Source organism: Telmatherina bonti, assembly GCF_933228915.1.
Source record: "Telmatherina bonti genome assembly, chromosome: 5".
Classification (NCBI taxonomy): domain Eukaryota; kingdom Metazoa; phylum Chordata; class Actinopteri; order Atheriniformes; family Telmatherinidae; genus Telmatherina; species Telmatherina bonti.
The window spans coordinates 14,577,355-14,597,927 of NC_136623.1; the positions used below are offsets into that span (position 1 = coordinate 14,577,355).

A 20,573-nucleotide genomic window follows, 5' to 3' on the forward strand; every position below is an offset into this window, starting at 1 on the left:
GGTCATGTATGTAAGATACTACACAGACTATTGACTGACCTAAAATGTTTGCCTTATGGAAATTACACATGAAATCACAGTATTTTGGTGGATATTTATGAATATGATAGTTATAATGTGATACAGGCGGTCATGTGACCTGCTGAAATTTGTCCAACTGGTGGGCATGTGAAGCATCACCCTTTGATCACACACACACACACACACACACCAACTGACACACATGTATGAGCTTAACTGTGTAGCAGTGAACCTGCTATGAATGATGTCAAAATGTATAAAAAGAAAAAAAAAACAGGTGGTGGTGATGGTGTCGATCTTAACTACCACCTATGTAATTTTGGGGGAGTTTATACTAAGGTGTCGCATGTAGACTCCCTCACTACCCAAGCCTTTTTAGCCCCCTCTGTTCAAAGTGCTCTGTCTAGTCCCCTATTGCATTGCTGTAGTGTTCTCTGCTGTGTCACACCCCTACCCCGTTCCCTTCGCTCTTCTTCCCCCCCAGTGTAAATATAAGCAGTTCAGAGGCCACAGCGGCGACTTCAAGTTGCTTCGCGCCGAACAACATCCCCACCAAGCCTCGACTACGCTCCAGCTTTCTGAAGCAGCAAGTGACTGTCAACTGACAACAACATCTTCTGTTTCAAAGCTGCGGCTCCATCCTCTTTGTCGCTTGTTGATAGCATGTTCTGGTTAGAGATGTTCCTATTGTGAGTCCATACACTCCTTCCCTCCCTGCACTGTGTCTGTTTGACTCTGCAAGATTACCTGCTTTTACTTTTTTGGTGTTAATAATACTACTGATGATGATGATGATGTTAATAAGTATTTGAATAACTATGAATATTAATTCCATGTGAGAAAAAAAAAAAAAAAGGAACAAAATCCTGATGGTAAAGAGCCGTGCGTGGGGAAAAATCGTTTTTTTGTACTTTACTCACACATTGAACAACTTCAGTGGAAAAAAAATGGTGTAAAGTTTTCAAAGTGATGTGCTCTATTTTGCCATGACAAGCTTTTTAAAAACATATTTGAAAGTCTTTGAGGGATCATTTCATTTGACTCCAGAGGCAGTGACTGGTGATGTAATTTATCATTTTAAGCAGTTTATGTATTTGACTGTCTTTGTCATGCTGTTAATTGCATCAAACGCACATTTACAGCACATTTGTCCAACTTGTCATAGTGCATCCTCTCCAACCAGCTAGATAAATGATTTGGATCCATGTCAGTCTCTGGTTGCGTCTGTAAGTCGGTTCCCGTTCGGCCGGACCACAGGGAGATAAAGATGTAATTAGCCATTACCTGCGGCTGGCTAAGTGAAGGAGCTCAGGCTCCACCTGTCCTTCCCGCCGCTCAGTTATGCCCCCCATAAATCAAGCTCAATCCTACCACTGACAGGAATCCTCTTCAAGGACAACCTCCCCTTGGTGCGGCATTACTCCCTCCAGTGCGTACCTGTGACATGCAGGCATGAGCACTACAAAACCCCCTCATGGCACAATTATTCAGCCACTTTTCCTCCACAGCACAAACAGACGGAGGAAAGCCTGTGTTTCAACACCCCCCTGTAGAACATTGTACCACTAAGATGCAGCGACTATATGCAAACATGCCATGAGAAGCCTGCATGGAGGGATGACTTCACCCCGGCCGAACCCCCGTCTACTGCGACCTGACAGGGGATCAAATGTCTGAATGTGTTGTATTCTTTTTTTTTTGTTTCAAACCAGCAATAACCCCTAATTTTACTGTGCAAGAGATATCAGTCATGGTTAAAGCTGTGGTGTAATATCTAAAATTATCTGCCATTAACAAACTCATATCAAGTAAGTCTGTTGTATTCTCCTTGTGTACAGTCCTTTAAAATGATGGTGACACTCTGTTTGAATGGCTCTTTGTACTACAATACATGTTGTATCAAAGAAGTCAAGCTCTCTGGAATGAATTTGGATCATCTGTGTGACAAAATCCCCATGATGCATGAATCTTGTTTGCTCCTAAAACACCGATAGATTCCAAATGAAGCACAAGAGCAAGTTGTTCGGTTTTTCTTTTGTCCGCAATCACATTTCCATCCTCTCACTATATCTGTCTGTCATGCCAGTTTTTCTTTTTTTTTTTTTTTTGTCTCTCAAAAGCTGCTTGTTCAATGTCAGCATCCCACTGGGTTTATCAGTGGCATATAACATCTGTATGTACATAATCTGTCCTTGATAAAGTAAAAAAAAAAAGAAAAAAAGCAACAAAAAAAAGATTAAAAAAGACAAATGGGGGCAAGAAAGTAAAATGCTGTCATGTTTGTCAGTGTGGGTTTGAAAATAGCACGTCGGTATAATTGTGGATGGGTGGACTTGGAGAAAAAAATCTGATTTGTTGTGTTTCAGGTTTGCTGGTAAGACGTCTGAAGGGAGAGGAAATTGGGCAATATAACTTGAAACGGTGGAGTGGTTTTAGGGGAATGTGAGCATTTGTACAAACAATCTGTATTTTAATACAACATTTTTTCAGAGGTAGTGATGCAGGTACGGCGCTGTGCAAGTTTAAAGATCCAGTAAAAGAGAAACCTAAACTAAATGAGTTGCTTTTAAAAATGCATTTCTCCTGAGAACACTGGTGCACATTTCCCTGACATTCAGCCTCAGCCATTGCTGATTCTAAAGTTAAATAGGCCACAGCATCCTTTGCACGACTCCCTGTTCTCCTTGTTGCTAATGTTACTAGTTAATGACTTTTATGGCAGCAGCAATTATGTTGTGATAAAAAATCTAAACAGCTAAAGTAAGAGCCTTTGCACAGTCCTGTATACGACTTGTGGCGCAACAAGAGTATGTCGGCAAGAAGGCACCAGATACCCCCTGGTGCAGAGTTTTAGGGTAGATGAGGTTCCTACTGAGAGAGCGTCCAGTCCAACGGGCCTGTGGGAGGATACCCTGACAATGCAAATCCAAAAGGGAGATGGGATGACACTAACCAGACAGTGAACTCTCCATTTAGAGGAAGAAGACAGACAAGTGCTCATATTGCATTTCCAATCTTGAACACTGTGGTCTTCCCTAAGGGAAGGTGTTGCACACACTATTTATGTCTTCACCATGTAATATGAATATTATTAACATAGCCTTGATCACAAACACAGTCTGGCCTATTTCGAGTGTGTAAATAACACCCCAACTGGGGTTCAATGAGTTTACAGTGATATAAACAAGACGATTCCACAGCCCCTAATTGCATATGGTGCACCCTGATGAGAAAGTGTTGATTGGCTCCTGTAGCTCAAGGTTATGCTGATCTGTTTACAGAATCTTTGTTAGCAACATGCCATGAGATTGGTTTGGAGTGCACAGATTTAATGCCAGCATCATGGACATGGTATAGTATTGCACTTAAATGGCTGCTCTTTCCTTAGTTTGTGCTTTTGGTGAGGTTTTATTAATAAGTGTTAAATTAACAGTTGCATCTCCTGTTAATATACCTTTTGAGATATTAAACATTTTACAGCCATGGAGAGGACAGTGCTTGTACCAAGAATTGCCAGGTATGAAGTTCTTTCAGGTGCAAGGAAAAGTACTGACCTGAAGGGTTGCAGTAAAAAGGGTACAGTTCATATTTTAGTCAAGATTTTAGAGAAGCAAATTTACAATAAACTGGCTCAGATAAGGTGTGAATGTATTACTCTCTTTGTTTGATATGTCAGCGGGCTCAAACTGTACCCTTTCTTACAGCACCTTCCCTGCTTAGAACAGGAAGGGACAGACTTTCAATTCAGAAGGCAATGGTTAATCAATACATTCGACTGAATGGCTTTGGAATAGAGCAATTTATCCCAAGCCCCAGAATCTGGATTGATCAAGTGTCTATGAGGCAGCCTTAGAACAGAGAGCATAATTCATCATGCCTGATACAAGACACCCCTAATTGCACATTGATTTTAAGCCCTTCTCTGCAACTATTTGGGCAAGCTGTAATGTCAGCTCAGTAAACTATGTGTTCAGAGCCATGACTCAGATCCAGAGAGTGGAGAATTAATCATTTGTATTTCTTTTCAAGTCAATCCAGGCTGGTATTTGTTGTTTGTTTTGCAACAAAATACACTGTTAAAAGTGCATGATCCCCTTAACATTGCATGCACAATTTAGTGTGCGCTGTATTTTCAATAATTTATCCGTCCTGACAGATTTAACTTGGAGATTAGCAATTGTTAATGTCATAGCTTTTCTTATATCTGGCAAACATATGCGTATGGTGTATGTGCACTGCACAATAATATTAAATTATATGTAACAGATTAGGTTTTATTTACGAGAAATTGCAGACATTTCACCGCCAGAGCCAGTATACCACAAGGATATGATACACTAGAGTGACAATTATACATGTGATTATTATTATTCCAAATCCCCTGCTCATGTCCTTTATTGCAAAGCATCCCTAATTCCCATATATTATCCTAATTATCCATTGTTTACCAACTATCTACAGGCTCATTTAGCTCTCATGGGCAGTCAATGTTGCAAATGTATTAAGTTCCAGTGCTGATTCATTACCAAAGCTAATGTATGCATTGGTTTACAGCACGCTAGACAGCATTGTGATGAGACAAATCCTCTTGATTTTGACACTGAGTCATAGATAGATAGATAGATAGATAGATAGATAGATAGATAGATAGATAGATAGATAGATAGATAGATAGATAGATAGATAGATAGATAGATAGATAGATAGATAGATGCATATTTAAATGCAGTTGGATAAGAGCAGCAGCATCTTTTCAGGTGCTCTGTATATATTTAAAACCTCGGCTTGCCCTCGACGATGTTGGCCCACAGAACCGCGGGTCTCGCCATCGTCTTTACTGCAGCTACAGATGGTGTCTTGTCAATCACTTACCTCTCTAAGAACAGGAGCGTCTGCCTAATTAACAGCATGCTGCACTCCACCAGCTGAGCAACAGCAACATTCACACAGACCCTACAACACAAAGGACGCGTCTCGCCCACCACGTCTCCCCTAGTCATTAAGTCGCCCACCTCACATCTCCAACATAGAAAGAGCCCCATTTCTTGGCCTCTGTGAATTACTATCCCACGCTTGGCATTTTCCCTGTCAATCAACTGATGAATAAATATCGGTTGTGGTGCTGAGAACTGACGGGGAAAAAGTTGGATGTCTTTCACGAGTGACAGTCTCAACTGGTGTTTTTGTGCTGTTTAATACTGTAGTTATGAGACAGAAGGGATGCCAGGCTGAGGTGAAGCCACAGATGCCACAGAGTGTTGTGTAAGTTGCACTGGAAGCTGGGATACGTGACAGGATGTGTTATAGGGACTGGTCAGGGGCCGTATGTGCCGCAAGAGAAAAATAGCTACTGAGTGCAGAAATAGAAAATGTCTCATTTGGAAACTAATACCAGACTTTACTAGAAGAGATTCACCATGTACAACTGCAGGAATGAGCTGACTTTGGTTAGGGTTGAATGTGGAGCCCATCTGTCTCTTCTTCCTCTTCGGTGTTTTCTCTCTCTCTTTATCTCTGAGCACACACACACACACACACACACACACACACACACACACACACACTTAGGTTCCTTTGGAATTGCCATCCTCTGTCCTTTTTGTAGATATTCTGTAAAAATGTCATAGTGCTCTAGGTCTGCTCACACTGCTGTCGTTAATATAAATAGCGTGTGTGTGTGTATATATGAGTGGTGTATGTTGAAGTGTGCATTATGCTCAACTATAAGCAGTTCAAGGAGCCTCAAGTGCAAGCAGTTAGTGTGCATCTGTGTGTTTGTGTGTGTATTCTCTGGTTTTCCACAGGCCAGTGTTGTGTGGTTCATTCGTAACACCCAGCTGGATTAAAGGCGTCTGTTATAGACATTTATTTATGTCTGGAGATTTTATCAATGTAAACACAGAAAACAGAATGAAAGCACGAAAACATTTATCCAATACCCTGACAGATGTTCTGTGCGATGAACCGATGATTGTACTTCTTTTAATTCATTTGGTTGCTGAATTTAGTTTTCTTTTTGTTTTTTATTTACTTTCATATCAGTGTTGTCTTTTTTTTTTTCTTCGAAATCCATGGAGTTAAAATTATATCAAGTGGAGGGACACAAAAAATAAAACTCTGTTTTGTTTTTAATTAAACTTACCGTGTGTGGTTTGTTGCTGGAAGCAAGGTTTTGGTGAGAAAAGAGGCGAGTTAGGTAAATCCTTCATTCTGAGTAGATAGTCTGAGTTTTTTGTTTTGTTTGCACATTTGTCTCTTTTTTTCATTGATATTTACTGCTACATCTAGTTTGATGAGACACCATGATAAAAAGCTCACATCAAATGGATGGTTTTAAAGTCATGAGGACTTTCCTCTTCCTGTCAGAGACAAACATCTGTGTCTCCTCATCTGTAAGTTAAACACACCTGCAAAGGATCAAATTCATGCAAACCATCTTTCGGAGCAAATATACTCTAATTAATTATGGTAACATACTTTGAGCTGCATATTTATCCAGAGAGAAAACTCTTCTGAAATTTTCTGCCAATAATCTAATATGTGAAATATTATGTGTAGTACAAAGTCTGCAAAAAGAATGAAAAACTCCTGTAAATAGTAGTATTATTAAGGCTCAATAAATGCAGTCAGTAGAGTGTTTGAATTAGTTTATGGTACTTAACCACTGCAAGAGGGTGGATGCATTAAATGTGTCCACCCATCCATCCTTTACTGGCAGGTTAGAGCATTTCACTGTTATTTTACTTTGATTCATTCCTCTTGTAGTGTTATTCTGCAGTCGGTCAAAGTAAATGGGATAACTGTCGACGTTATGCAGTTTAACAGCATACAGTATATTGACTGTAGTTATATAGTGCTTTTCCAGTCAAAGCACTTTACACTGCATGTCACATTTACTCACACGCACACACACACACACACAACAACAACAACAACAGACACATCAGGGTGCAATGTGGGGTTCAGTGTCTTCCCCAAGGACACAAGTCAGAGGAAGCCTGGAATGGATCCATCGACATTCCCGTTGGGAGACAACTGGTCTTCCTCCTGAGAAACAGCTCCTCATCATATGTTATGATCCAGTATTTATTTAAAGTGTGGTGGTAAAGTATTCAGTTTTGAATCTATTAAAAAATATAAATTAAACACTAAATTATAAAACTGAGCGAAACTTTTGTGAAGTGAGGCTGTTTTTAAATGTGCTGTAGAAATTAATTTGACTTGACTCGACAAAGCAAAGATAAAAAAAATTAAAAAATTAAAAAAAAAGTCAAATTTTACACAAAATGCTTTGCCATAATGCAGCTACAAAATGACTGAAGTGTGACTAAACCTTTTCCTCATTCACAGAATGAGGATCTTCACCTGTATAAGCTAACTGCAGCTAGCATTATGGCTATTTATGTACAGCACCATGCTATAGTTGCAAACAGATTCTTCCTGCACCACATGACATGCATGGACTCAGACGATTCTGCCACTTGTTATTCTAGTTCTGACAGCAGGCCAAAGGTGCGGCTCCATAGATTGGTAGAAACACCTAGCCATAGTACTGAATTTCCTCAAAAAGTATCTTATAAGACATTACAAAACACTCTGATAGACATGTTGACAAAGTCAAACACTTGATTTCAAGGCTCTATTTTTAAAAGTGTAACATTAACATTTTATTTAAAAATGAGTAATTGAATTGTTTACATTTCAAGTCAAACTGAGAGTACTGCAGAAATTGAACCTACGCTACACCAAGTTTGCACAGTATATTCCTTTCCATGTCGGAAACGGGGTAAAAACCACTGGACATGTGGATGTCTGTGTGTGTTATTAGTGTGTGAAATGTAAAATGTATTTGTGATTATGTTTAACATATCATGTTACATGGCCCTGCGATGGACTGGCGAGCTGTCCAGGGTGTACCCTGCCTGTCGCCCAAAGCCAGCTGGGATAGACTCCAGCTTCCCCGCAACCCTGAATTGGATTAAGCGGTTTAGAAAATGAATGAATGAATGAATGAATGAATATCATGTTACAATACTGGCTCGCAGTATCGCTAAACATTGCATTAGTCCCACCTGTCCCTGATTTTTAGTTCTATAAACTAAAGCAATGTCCCTTTAAATCACTGCAATTATGATGTTGCTTAGTGGATACGGCTGTTTCCATTAAGCAAATGAAATTTCATTAAACTAAATTCCATGCAGAAGACTTTTTCTTCAAGTTGAAACTCCAAAGTTTCTTTTTCTAGTTTGATGATGAGAATTTCACCTAGCATTTCTCCTCTCAAAGGGCACATGTTTGAATTCATTATACAGTTGCTCATTAGAGCATGCAGGACATTTATATTCAGTTTTCCCCCCCAAAAAAGACGAAAAAATCAACAAACCAAAGTCAAAACAAGAGTTTTGGAATATATCAGCACATTCAGGACATGCTGCAAATGTTTTCTTTGCATGAAGTTTCCTTCACGTCTTATGGTTTGTTGTTTGTTCCTCTTTCTGTAAACTGTCATACTCAGCTTGCACTTCAAACTCATCTTGAATCTATTTTTTCCATCAGTCACAAATTCAGGTCTTTGCTGAGAGATGACCTATTAAAAGAACTCAACCTCAGACCACAGTGTGTGTGAGGCTGATTGCCGTAATGTTGGTTAAACTTTAGATGCAAGAGTTACAGAGAAATGATTTTTTACTTACGTTTGCCTGTTGTCAAAAAATGCTGTGTTGTTACTTGTGTTTTACGCCATTCTAAATTTAAAGCCATCAATACATGAATTTGCAGCAGGGAAAGCTCTAAAACCTGCAGGACACCTTAAGGACCAGGATTGAGTGATCTATCTACATAACATGCACGTCTCTGCACTCTGAGAGGAAGCCGGAGTACCTATAGAGAACTCATCAATAAATATCTATGTGGAAAACCCAGACTGTAACACAGTCAGATGTAAGTGACTTGATGCATTATGAGACAAGACGAGATGTAGGGACGCAAATGGAAGACTGAGACATGTTAGATGCAGATAGTTTAATCAAACATACAGGAAGTTCCAGAGACTAAACAAAAAGGCAAATCTTAAGACAACTGACTGAAAGACTGACTGGCGAGGAACAACATCACTAAGAAAGACATCAGAATGACAGTCAAATGTGGCAAAAGATGAAATGGACATGAACATATGAAAACTGGAACATACAAAATGATGGACTAATCACTAAGAAGAAGTACATGTGACAAAAGCTGAGCAGGAAGTAAACTCAACCGATTACCACACGGGGAACAAACTTAAAAATAAAAACAAGAAACACGACACAAAGCAATCAGAGATAACTGAGACCAGAAGCAAAAGAGCAGACAACAGCAGAAGTTCAACAAGAACTAAACCAAACTCATGGACCTTGACAGAAAGCGGTCATTTTTAATCCTCTTTGGAGTTTAAATGATATTCAGTAAAAACTTTTATCCAGCCCGGTGAAGGAATATCTTTTGTGATGCTTTAAAAAAAAAAATCTTCCTATAAGGGGCTGAACTTTCCAAATGTAAGTCATGAACAAAACCGGAACTTTATCAAAGTGTTTAACATAAATTCCTCCCAAGAAAATCTGTAACACAGTTTTGTTTGATTTTCATTAATGACTGTAAACAGATGGTCAGTCTGAGTCCTGTTTCCGGACAATGGTGGGTTTTTAGTCGTTGTTGTCCATGCAGCAGTTGTTCGCATCTGTTTTGTGCTGTTTATCAGCTGCACTAATTATCCTTTCATCGGACATGGCCTAACGATCTGTCCCAAAAATCCAATCTTTGCCAGAGACGTCAGAATCAGGCATTGCTTTTCAGTGTCTGCGTTAAACTTTTTAAATGTATTTTAGGAAAAAAAGTCTGTATTTTAATTCCCCTGTCGTTGGAGTTTAGTTGACTTTGACCTCAATCCAGCTGTCACCCAGGCACCAGCAATACACATTTAAAGTATTTATACTTAAAGTTCCCTGTATGACACATTATATTAATGGTTGTGTCTTTCGCCCTGACAGCGACCCCAGAGGGGCCGAGGGTTAGACAGTATCTTCCATCTTTCACTGTCATGCCCAGCAAAACAGCAACCCTGTCCTGTCATCTCAAAGTTAAAATCCCTCAAGTACGAGGTTCAGCGGTTCAAAATGAAGTCAGGAAAGCAGCTCATCCCAAAGTCACTGGGGCAGATCTTTTTGTAAAAGAAATCAACCTGCTCTAACTCTGGAGGATTCTGGGTGGTATTACTGTGAGGTGAGGCATCCTGCAGAAAGACCCAGAGTGGGGAAACAGCACCAAGTTGTTCATCTTGGGTGAGAAACAAATAGCTGGTTTCAGAAATGAACATGCCCACAATTCATTAGGTTTGCTGTGTTTGGGAGATGTAGCCTCGCTGGTAATTATGTCTCATTTGTATTTTCTGATTCGCACAGCGTAGCTTGGGCCCCACGAGGGCCATGAATCACCATAAAACCAATGGCCAGGACCAATCTATAAAAATTCAAGACGGGGAAATTCCTTCAGAGTTCATCTTTTTGCCTGACCAGTTTCATGACAGATCTAGAAATAATCACCCGGCACCATTCGCTGTGCCTTGTATCGATCTAGCCCAGAGAATTGAAACTCACCAGAAAACAAGGCAGGGAGGAATGGCCAAATTATTATGTGGAAATCCTTCATGTGGAAGAAATGCTTTCTTTTGATTTTTACCTGAAAGCAATGTTGCCTCCACCGAATATCTACCGATAATGCATCCTTTAATGCATTTTACTCTTAATTTAATTATTTTCTATGTCTTCCTTTTTTTTTTTTATTTGCTTTGTGTCATGTAAAGTTTTGTTGTAACTTTTATTTTCAAGTGGTGATTTTTATGTTTTAGGTGCAGACAAAAAGGAAAATAGTCTTCTATGTCCCACGTTTTTATTTATATCCTCCTATCAATCCACTTCTTCTGTAGTGTTTCTAAATTCTTGTCCTCAGCACCCACTGCTCTGCATTCTAATTTTGCACTAAATAAGTTTCCATACTTAAACACACCCGACTGGAATGAAAAACTCATTAACAAGCTTGCAATGAACACGTTAGTACCAAACGTCTCATGGGCAGGACATGACTAATGAATATGTTTTTTACTCAGTCTTCCTTCCAAGTACCTACACATGTTATGCACAACTGGAAAGGTAATATTCTTTAAAATGTGAGTGATGTATACCGCTCAAAGCCCCCATGATAACTGTAGTTTCTGTAAACACTTATTTCTGACCAGTCACCAAGACGATTCATCGTTGAGGCCATAATGTACTCCAGTAGTAGATTATACTGAAACAAAAATGCTCCTGTTACATCAGCATGGTCCCCATAAACGTTGTCCAGTAAAGAAGTTGGTATGCAGCAACTCCTTCACCCAAAAACAAACTTATTTTAGGCAAAAATGGAAGGATTTTAAGAGGCTACAACTTTTTTCCTGTTTTCTTGATGTTAAAACCTGGTCCTTGATCTGGTTTTACATTTTGTCCCTGTTTCAGAACACCAGACTCAAATAACAGGCCAATAACAGGCTTGCAGAACTTAATCTATTTTAACAGATCATGGGGTTTTAAAATGGGGAGTCATTTTAAACCTGCAGGACAGCTGTCCTAGGAAACCCATTATATGTAGCTCCCACAGTGGGTTGTCCGTATTACTGGGTTGTGTTGATTTGAGTAAGCTTCAATTAAGACAATGCTATACAATGTGTCATGTGGTGGTGTACTGGGACCACTGTTTTACAAGTTTGACGCTTCAAAGGGTGTTCCTTTTGTGGCAGGTTTGTGTGTGTGTGTGTGTGTGTGTGTGTGTGTGTGTGTGTGTGTGTGTGTGTGTGTGTGTCATTGTAAAAATAAATTGTGTGAATTGAATTGAGAATTGAATTGACCGTGCCCCTGGAGGACCAGTGTTTGACATCCGTTCTGGTTATCGTTATTTGTCTGCAGTTACACAGTTTAAGTGAATGGATCTCATTTGATGCTTTGTCTTTATTCAATAAACCAGTTCCACCTTTTGCCTCTCAAATTCACCTCCAGGTCCTCCAAGACCTGCATACGAGTCTCTCTCCTCAGCCCCACCTCAGCCGTACTCTCACCCCGACCTGCCAAAGTGCAACAGTTGATATTGATCACGTCAGTCACCAGCGACGCCCCACTTTCCAACAACCCTCACAGCAGCCTGTCCAACCCCCCCCGCTGACAATGCCCTGCTGTCTTCAGGTTGTTCAGCGAACTCCATTTCTTCAAACTAGTCAGTTTCCTGGTGCCCGACAGCCAGAGCCCAGATATGTAGCTCTTTGATGATTTTTAGCCTCCCCCCACAAAAAAAAAAAAAAATAGCAGTCCATCAAAGCAGGCATACCATTCTCATGTGGAGTGCAGGACCACCCTGCTGAGACCACTGCTCTGACAACATCAATTAATTTCCTGCATATAATGCTTAGATAGATTTTATTTTTATAGCTTTTATAGTTTCCATTTTTAAGTTTTCTATTAATCATTCTTTTGTCTTAAACATAGAAAATTGTGGACTATGTTAAAGTCACCAAGGTAATTGCTAAAAAAAAAATAGGTTTGTTTTTCTCCCAGTATGGCAGCATTATGTTCTTCTGCTTGTTAAGGCTGTTAGCTTTTATAATAACTGCTGTAGCAAGTGTACAGCACATAACACTGAACAAACTCTGCTCCTGGTCCATTTTACATCAACTCACAGTGCCAAACAGAAGGATTTTCAATAGCTGAATGGATTTTCAGATTTCCTCAAAGATCACGTTTTATCTTCACCCAACAACAACATCAGGACTTTAATTGGTGCTTTTCTGACTGAAATACATGAAAGATTTTGTTTCATCCCATCCAGGGACGTAAGAGCGCAACATAAAAAAGGTTTTTTCCCTTCCAGGCCCTCAAATCAAAGTCAGGCATCTTTCTGACAATCCACCACAATTTATTTGCATTAAGTTAAATAATTCGCAAAACTGTGAAGCAAAAACTTCAGGGGGAATCAAGGCCGAAATAACAAACCAAAGTAAGCCCTCAAACCCAAAGGGGCAACCTGAACCCTGAATGGAAACAAAAAAGTAAAACATTCTCAAAAAGACTCCCTCCTTCACATGAACAGGAGAAAATATCCTGAAAGAAAATGGCAGTTCACCCCTACAGCTTCATCTCACGTCAAGCCAGGGCTGCCACAGATTTACAACAGACTTTTTCTAAACCTTCAACTCCCCCGTTGCAAATACCTTAAATCTCACCACTGAACTTTGGAAGATTCTTGTTCTTTGGTGCCTCCTAATGAAGGCTAATCCAACATCCCTCTTGCATCCTGTTTCTTCTTCTCTGACTCTTGTCTTACATCTTGCTTTGTCACTTTCTCTCTTTCTTTTCATTCTTTGTGATTCTTCACTGCTTGGGTTATGGTGTACTGGAAAAAATGGCCAGTGTGTTAATAACCAGTTGCTGATGTGTGACACGGTGTCATGGCGCTGTGAAGTGTTGTTTCTCAGTCACATTATGCAGAAGGGCAATAGTGGATGTAGTTCTAGAGGTATATGCCTCACCATCTATGTGTTGGGTGTGCTTGTCTCCATGGAAACCTTGACTGCACCTGCTTTCCATCATTTCATCAATGACATGTTATCTATCTGGTCAATCTCCCACTCCTCGCCGATTGTTGTTCCCCTCTTGGAAACTGCTCCAGACCCTGACTTCTCCATGTCTTTGAGGAGATCCCGCCTCGCTCCTGCTATCTGCCTGCCTGCCGGTTCAAATCTGAATCCTAATAAGCTTAGCTTGGATTTAGTTTAGTGTATTCACACAGAAATCTAATATTTGAAGTGAGCATTTATTTTTACAGTGGTAGGAGTGTCACACTCCGTGGAAACTATTTAAGTTTAAAATCGGGGGCAGTTTTCGTCAAATAAAATGGTAATGGACAGAATACGAACCACTCGTTGCTTTGTTTCAACAACATAAACATCTAACACACACAAAAATAATCCCAGCAGTCTACATACATTAGACTTACATAAATGTCAGATGTAACAGAACAATTCAGCACAACGGAAAAAATAAATCGAATCCTTTATAGGCAAATTTCTTGACATAGCCAAGTGTTTGCACAGAATTAAATTTACTATAATAAAAGCGGCATTTTTATGGTTTTCTTGAACAAATTTCAATTTCAATTTCCTACCATGCTCATTCAATATTTGTGGTCCTCTGGACGCTGTCTGCTCGGTCACATCATCAATATGATGTTTGAAAGTAAGAAATTCATCATCAATTAGGATCCCCAGGAACTTTGTAGAGCTGACCTGTAATTTCCTGTCCATTTATTATAATATAATTTGTTTTGCTTCAGGTTTTTTGTAGTAATGGAAAACAATGAAGTTAGTTTTTCTAGCATTAGGAAAAAGTTTGTTGCAAGGAGGTCAAATGTCTGACTAGCTCTAGTTTGCCTCCATGAGTTAAATAAAATAGCAATTATATTCCCGGGATTTTCACACAGTTGAGTGTCTGCATTTGAGTTATATGTCTTTTATTTCTTTTATTTACCCATTCAAATATTTATTTTGTCCTCAAGAAAATGCATTTCTGTTTTAGTTTTTAGAATCTAAAGAAAACATATGATGTATATTTGCAGGCATTTTATGTTTTATGACTGTATACGCATGCGCTGCATGTTTGCATGTTCTCCACATGTATGCGTGGGTTCTCTCTGGGTACTCCAGCTTCCTCCCACCGTCCAAAGACCTGCATGTTAGATTAATCGATTACTCTAAATTGCCCGTAGGAGTGAGTGTGAGTGTGAAAGGTTGTTTTTGTATTGGCCCTGTGATGGACCAGCAACCTGTCCAGGGTGTAACCCAGACTAAGTGGTTCAGATAATTAATGAATATATGCATATGTACAGTTTTGGCAGCCATTTAGGCTTGGTTTTCTTTTACATATCTCCATTTAGTTTAACCTAATCAAGTATTTCATTTCCCAAAGGTCAAGCAAGGTGCTTTGGCTCATTTGTGAACTTTTTTCGTTGTTTGTAAATTTACCAAAGGTATTGGAAGAAAAGAATGCCTTGTGTTGACAGGATTTTGTTGATTAATAAGAAATTAGCATATGACCAGTCATAGTATAGTTTACAAAGCTGTAAAAAAAAGAAAAAAAGGAAATCTAAATATGTCAATAAAACATGTAAACACTTGCTCTATTGAACTAATTTACGCATGTACAAGATATCTACCTTTCAGTGTACAGGAATAGGAAATGGCAACATATCTACTTTGAGACTAGAATAACATTTTGTTTTACATCTGTCATCATATACCTACTTGCTGGTAGTTTTGTATCACTGTTGGTTTTAAGGAGGAAACCTATTTGTATTATGAAGTTCAGGTTTTTCATTCTTTATTAAATTGTCAGCCTTTTAAATCATTTTTCATTACAGAGTTATAAGATTTATTGATTTAAACTTCTTCAGGATTTTATGTACCGAGGCCTTCATCTTAAATGTTTTACCATCCAAGTACGTTATAATAAAAGATATATGGTCTCTGAGATATTCAGATTTAACCAATCAATGCGGGAGTTTCAACATATCTGCAGGGTAAACAAACTGTAGCAGTTCTGAATTATATAAACAACATGTTTGAGTTTTGTAGGTCAAAACGGCCCACTCTGCATGGAGCACAGAGTGCATGACCTCACAAAGTAAAATGTTGCCTGCTCAGTGGCCGTACTTGACTGTTAATGTGGCTCAGACATCGATCAGTCCAAGGCAACAGATCGCTTGCAGTACTGCATACTTGAAGAAATTAATGATTTTTCCAGTCAATGTTTAAACTCCTCTCCACCCAGGGAGGAGGATAGCATCCATCTGCCAAAGTCAGTTCAGCCTCTCAGATTTATTTTTGCCATGCCCAATAACGTGATAAGACGGTGTGATCGGTGATGGCTTTTCTATTTGTTGTGCGTGTGCTTGTTCTACTTTCCAGTTGCCACTCCCAGTCTGTTCAGCACATACTAGAATATCTTTATGTTCCTATCTAGGATGATATGTTGTGTTTTTATTGGGAGCTGAGACAGGAAACGTTTTAAAAAGAATGGTAGGAAGTTATTAAAGGGCCATGGCTCATTTGTGTTATCAGTCACTCTTCAGCCTTCAAACATGTCTGAGCGCAGGGAAAGTGATGCCTGCCTTGTAATTGCAAGGCTTCCTCCTGCCATTGGCAAACACACGATGGACACACAGACACGTGCAACCCAGCTCAACACGGGACTGTGTGTGTCTTATTGTCTTGTTCCTGTAAGGAAAAAGTCAACAATCACCAATTACAGTCTTCCAGGAAACACAAAATGAAATAGGAGAGGAGATAAAAAGCACCTTTGGTGCACAGCACACCTCTTTGACAAACAACGTCATGCAAACCAAGTCCAGAGACGTCACAAGAAGAACAGGATGAATTACATTTAAATCTACGCCCAATCAAGTAACATACGAAGATCCTTTTCTCTGTCATGTTTGATGGAGGTTTTTCTTCATTTTCAGCCACATGCCTGTTCATTGAACACATATTTTCCTTTAGTTTCCCATACATGTCTCATAAGCCATGATTCATTTCTTTCAACACATCAAAGCTGATTATGTCTTAAACTTTTTATCGCAGCACCACGCTGACTAGCGGGTTTTTGATTTTATTTCATTGGATCAGTGGCAGGTAGCCCACTCATCTGAGTCATTTGCTGGCATTTGTATGTCAAAACAAATGTTTCATGGCATTTTCTATCCACCTGTCATACAGATACAGTGATTAGCTCAACCTCCGTATGGGACTAATCCTCACAAAACAGGATTACATCCGACGCCAGCACTTGCTTGTGTGATGGTATTGTTTATGTTTGCAGCATGTGGAGTGAGATCTTCAGGCACATATTGGAGGAAGTTCACTTTAAATTTAGTCCTGCCTACTATGCCGAGGGCATATGTGATTTTGACATTTAAAGGATGATGATGGATCTACACTGTTACCACATTGTTGTTTTGCTTTTCTTTTTTTTTAACGATGAAATTCCTATTGCTCAAAATCTCCATAAACAACTTGTATGAATACGATGCAACATAAACATAATTTAGATCTTATATAATACAAGTGATCTGATTATGACATCTAAATTCATCTAATGCAGTGAGTAGTCATTCACAGACAATCAGATCAGTCCCAGTTATTAACCCTTTCCTGACTCATGTATTATTTTAATAATTGCGTAAATATGTTATCAGATTATTCTATGAAAATGGTGTTTGCATAGAGACTTGTATTTCTTCCACTTGCGTCATGAAGCCTCACATGAACACACAGGAATTGTACCACACTAATACCTTTACAAAATAACCTGAGTCATAAATTATGTAAAAATTTCTGTTTATAGGCATAAGGAAATGTTGCATAAGGAAAAGTTTTCTTTTTCACTTTATAAAATTACAATATTTGTCAATCAGACTTCAAATATTACATGTTCAGAAAAATATTCTGTTAAACACTAATATAATAATAACACATGGTGTGGATCATTCTTCCAGTGGTAGGTAGTAGGTACTGAGTCATAGATAGATAGATAGATAGATAGATAGATAGATAGATAGATAGATAGATAGATAGATAGATAGATAGATAGATAGATAGATAGATAGATAGATAGATAGATAGATAGATAGATAGATAGATAGATAGATAGATAGATAGATTGATTGATTGATTGATTGATTGATTGATTGATTGATTGATTGATATGACATTTCATACTTTTTCTGGACCTTTTATCAAAAGACAACCAGCAGAGTATTGTGTACGTAATCAGTGGTGCTGAGGTGTTTTTTGTTTCCCATGTGAAAGCAATCTTCTCTGGTGTTCCACAACAGAGGATGGACCATAATATGCCGGGCTGGACTTATGCTGTTGACAGTTACATGTAATTCCACACTTTGTCTTCCTTTAGTTATTTTATACAATGCCTAGTAAAAGGATGTAACTTCAAATGTGTTACATATGTTCCTTAAAGCTCTCATACATTGCATTTGTTACCCAGGATTTCTGCAACATAGACATCTCACATTCTAAATCAATACACACACTCAAAATGAAAATATGTACAGGATGATGTGATACAACAATAAATAAAACAAATGCAACATTCAATTTTGCACTTTTTAAATGAGATAAAGCCATGGTATCTGCAACATCTTGAAATCTATTTTCATTATTCCACCACTATTTTGACGCACAATGAACTCTGTGTTGCAAATAAACAACTTATCGTGTGTTTAAATGACATTAAAGTTGTTAGAAAAGCTTAATCTACTGCTGTGAAGCGATGACATCCAGGGCTGTTGCTTAGAATTAATTTTCTTACCACCATGTTCCCACAAAATGTTCCAGCATTACAGCAGCTCTTATGAAACCCTGTTACTTTTCATGCACGAAATACCTTTTTATTTTATGTGACAGTTCAAAGTGGCCTGTCTCTGCAGCTTTATGCAGAACACTGCATTAAAACTGGTGAAGATTGTTCAGGCAAACAGTCGGTTGTCTCTAATTGGAAGTTCATCAGAGAGTCAAGCAAAAACACACAGCAGTGTATACAGCCAAGTCCTTTTCTCACGTGTAAAAACATGAACACGGCATTAATTTCCTGCTTGCATGGATGAAGAAATTAGTAGAGGCAGCTGCTCACAGTTCCCTTCCAGTCAGCTCAGATAGTATTGATCTCCTCTTGTTTGTGCTCCTTATCTTTTGCAGTCTTGTTAATTCTCCCCTTGGAGGGCTGAAGCGTGTGACAGAACATGCACCTGCTGAAGCGACTTTTAACCCCTTTCATCACACTGCCGACCGTTCCTCTCACAGCAGAGGAGGAGAAGTAGAAAATTATAGGATCTAGACAAGCATTAAAGGTGCTGCACAGGAGGGCTTTGTCTCTCCAGGCAGGACTTTTCTCTGTAATAATGCCCACAACATGCGAGACATTGTACGGGCCAAAACATAAAGCAAACACCAACAATGTTCCCAGAGCCATGCCAATAGCTCGGAGACGCCGGCGCCGGTCAATGTGATGCAATTTAGAGAGGATCCTGATGAAGTTGATGTAGCAGAAGCTACAAATAAGAAAAGGGACACAGAAAAGCACTATGCAGAGCTCTAGACGCACAGGGAGGAGGACCTTGAGCTGAGCCTCGGTAAAATCTTTATAACACTTCTTTGTGGTTTCACTTGTGTTGTTGGTTGAATTTGAGGTTTCTGAGCCAATTAAGGGCACAATATACACAATGCTCAGGTGAAGGAAGCTGAAAATCCAGAAAAAAATGCTGGCAAAAACAGCATACACAGGTCGGCGCTTCAGCGTGTGCTGAATGGGGAATGCCACCCCCAAATAGCGCTCAACACTGACAGCAGTGAGGAAGAAAGTGCTGTTGTAGATGGTCATGTAGAAGACAAAGCCAGACAGTGGGCAGAGGATGTCGGGCAAGTCCCAGAGCATGTTGTTCATCACTTCCTGCATCTTGAAGGGCAGGAAGAGCAGAAAAAGGAGGTCGGAGATGGTCAGGTTGAGGAGCAGGATGTCAATCGGTGTGGGTTTCTGCCTCACCTTCCTGCTGAAAGTGTAGAAGGCAAGCACGTTTGCTGGGAATCCCAGCACAAAGGTAATGATGTAGACAGAGATACACAAAGCAGTGCTGCACTCCTCCATGGTATTGGCTCGGTAAGTCACTCAGATCAGTCAGAGATTGAAATGTGTCCTGTTGTGTCCTGGTGTGTGACTCTTCAGGATGAATAAACTAGAGCAGAGAGAGGCTCGATCTGTCGTGTAGTCTGAACCACGAGAAACGAAGGCTTCTTATTGGGTCAGTGGAACGGAACAAACCAAATGAGACAGCGTGGCTTTCCTGTCCTCACCAATAATCCAACACTCATTGTTTCCTTGAAGGCTCCGAGCTCTGCAGATAAAGAAAAAAAGAAATATTACTCTGGTGAATGATTACTGCACTGCACCACAAAGTATTTCAAACCACAGTTCATTGGATGCTTTATTTAAATATGCACTGCTGTAATTTCCATACATTAAATTTTAGCACATGAACTGAAAGACCATAGAAAGCATTAATAGATAAAACTGTAATGCGTTTTCGCTTGTATTGGCTCTTAATTTCTTTCCTTTTCCTTTTTCAGAATTTATAGAAGTGGTGCATTATCTTATAATGAGAAGTCACAAGTTTGTATACGAACCTAATGCTATGTTATTGCTTGCACCGTGCTGTAAATACAATGGAACAGAGCTTTTATCATTAACTCCAAGCCCCTGTTGTTAGTATATCCACAACTACTAGACATGCTGTGAAAACGATGACCCTCATAAACTTAATGAGTTAACTACTGGAAAATGAATGCATCCGAGCATCACAGCTCACTTTTACTATTTGCTCACCTTATAATGCTTTCCAAGTTTATTTAAATAAGTGTGGGGGGGGGGGGA

At 39.3% G+C, this 20,573-nt stretch overlaps 1 protein-coding gene across 1 annotated transcript; it reads right to left on the minus strand.

The window, feature by feature from the left end:
- Positions 1-18,797: 18,797 nt before the first annotated feature.
- LOC306756268 (free fatty acid receptor 2) lies at positions 18,798-19,790 on the minus strand (the record flags this gene model as incomplete). Its single annotated transcript, XM_079240991.1, has 1 exon — positions 18,798-19,790. One exon carries the CDS (start codon positions 19,788-19,790, stop codon positions 18,798-18,800), a length of 993 nt encoding a protein of 330 aa, XP_079097117.1.
- Between the last annotated feature and the right edge of the window lie 783 nt (positions 19,791-20,573).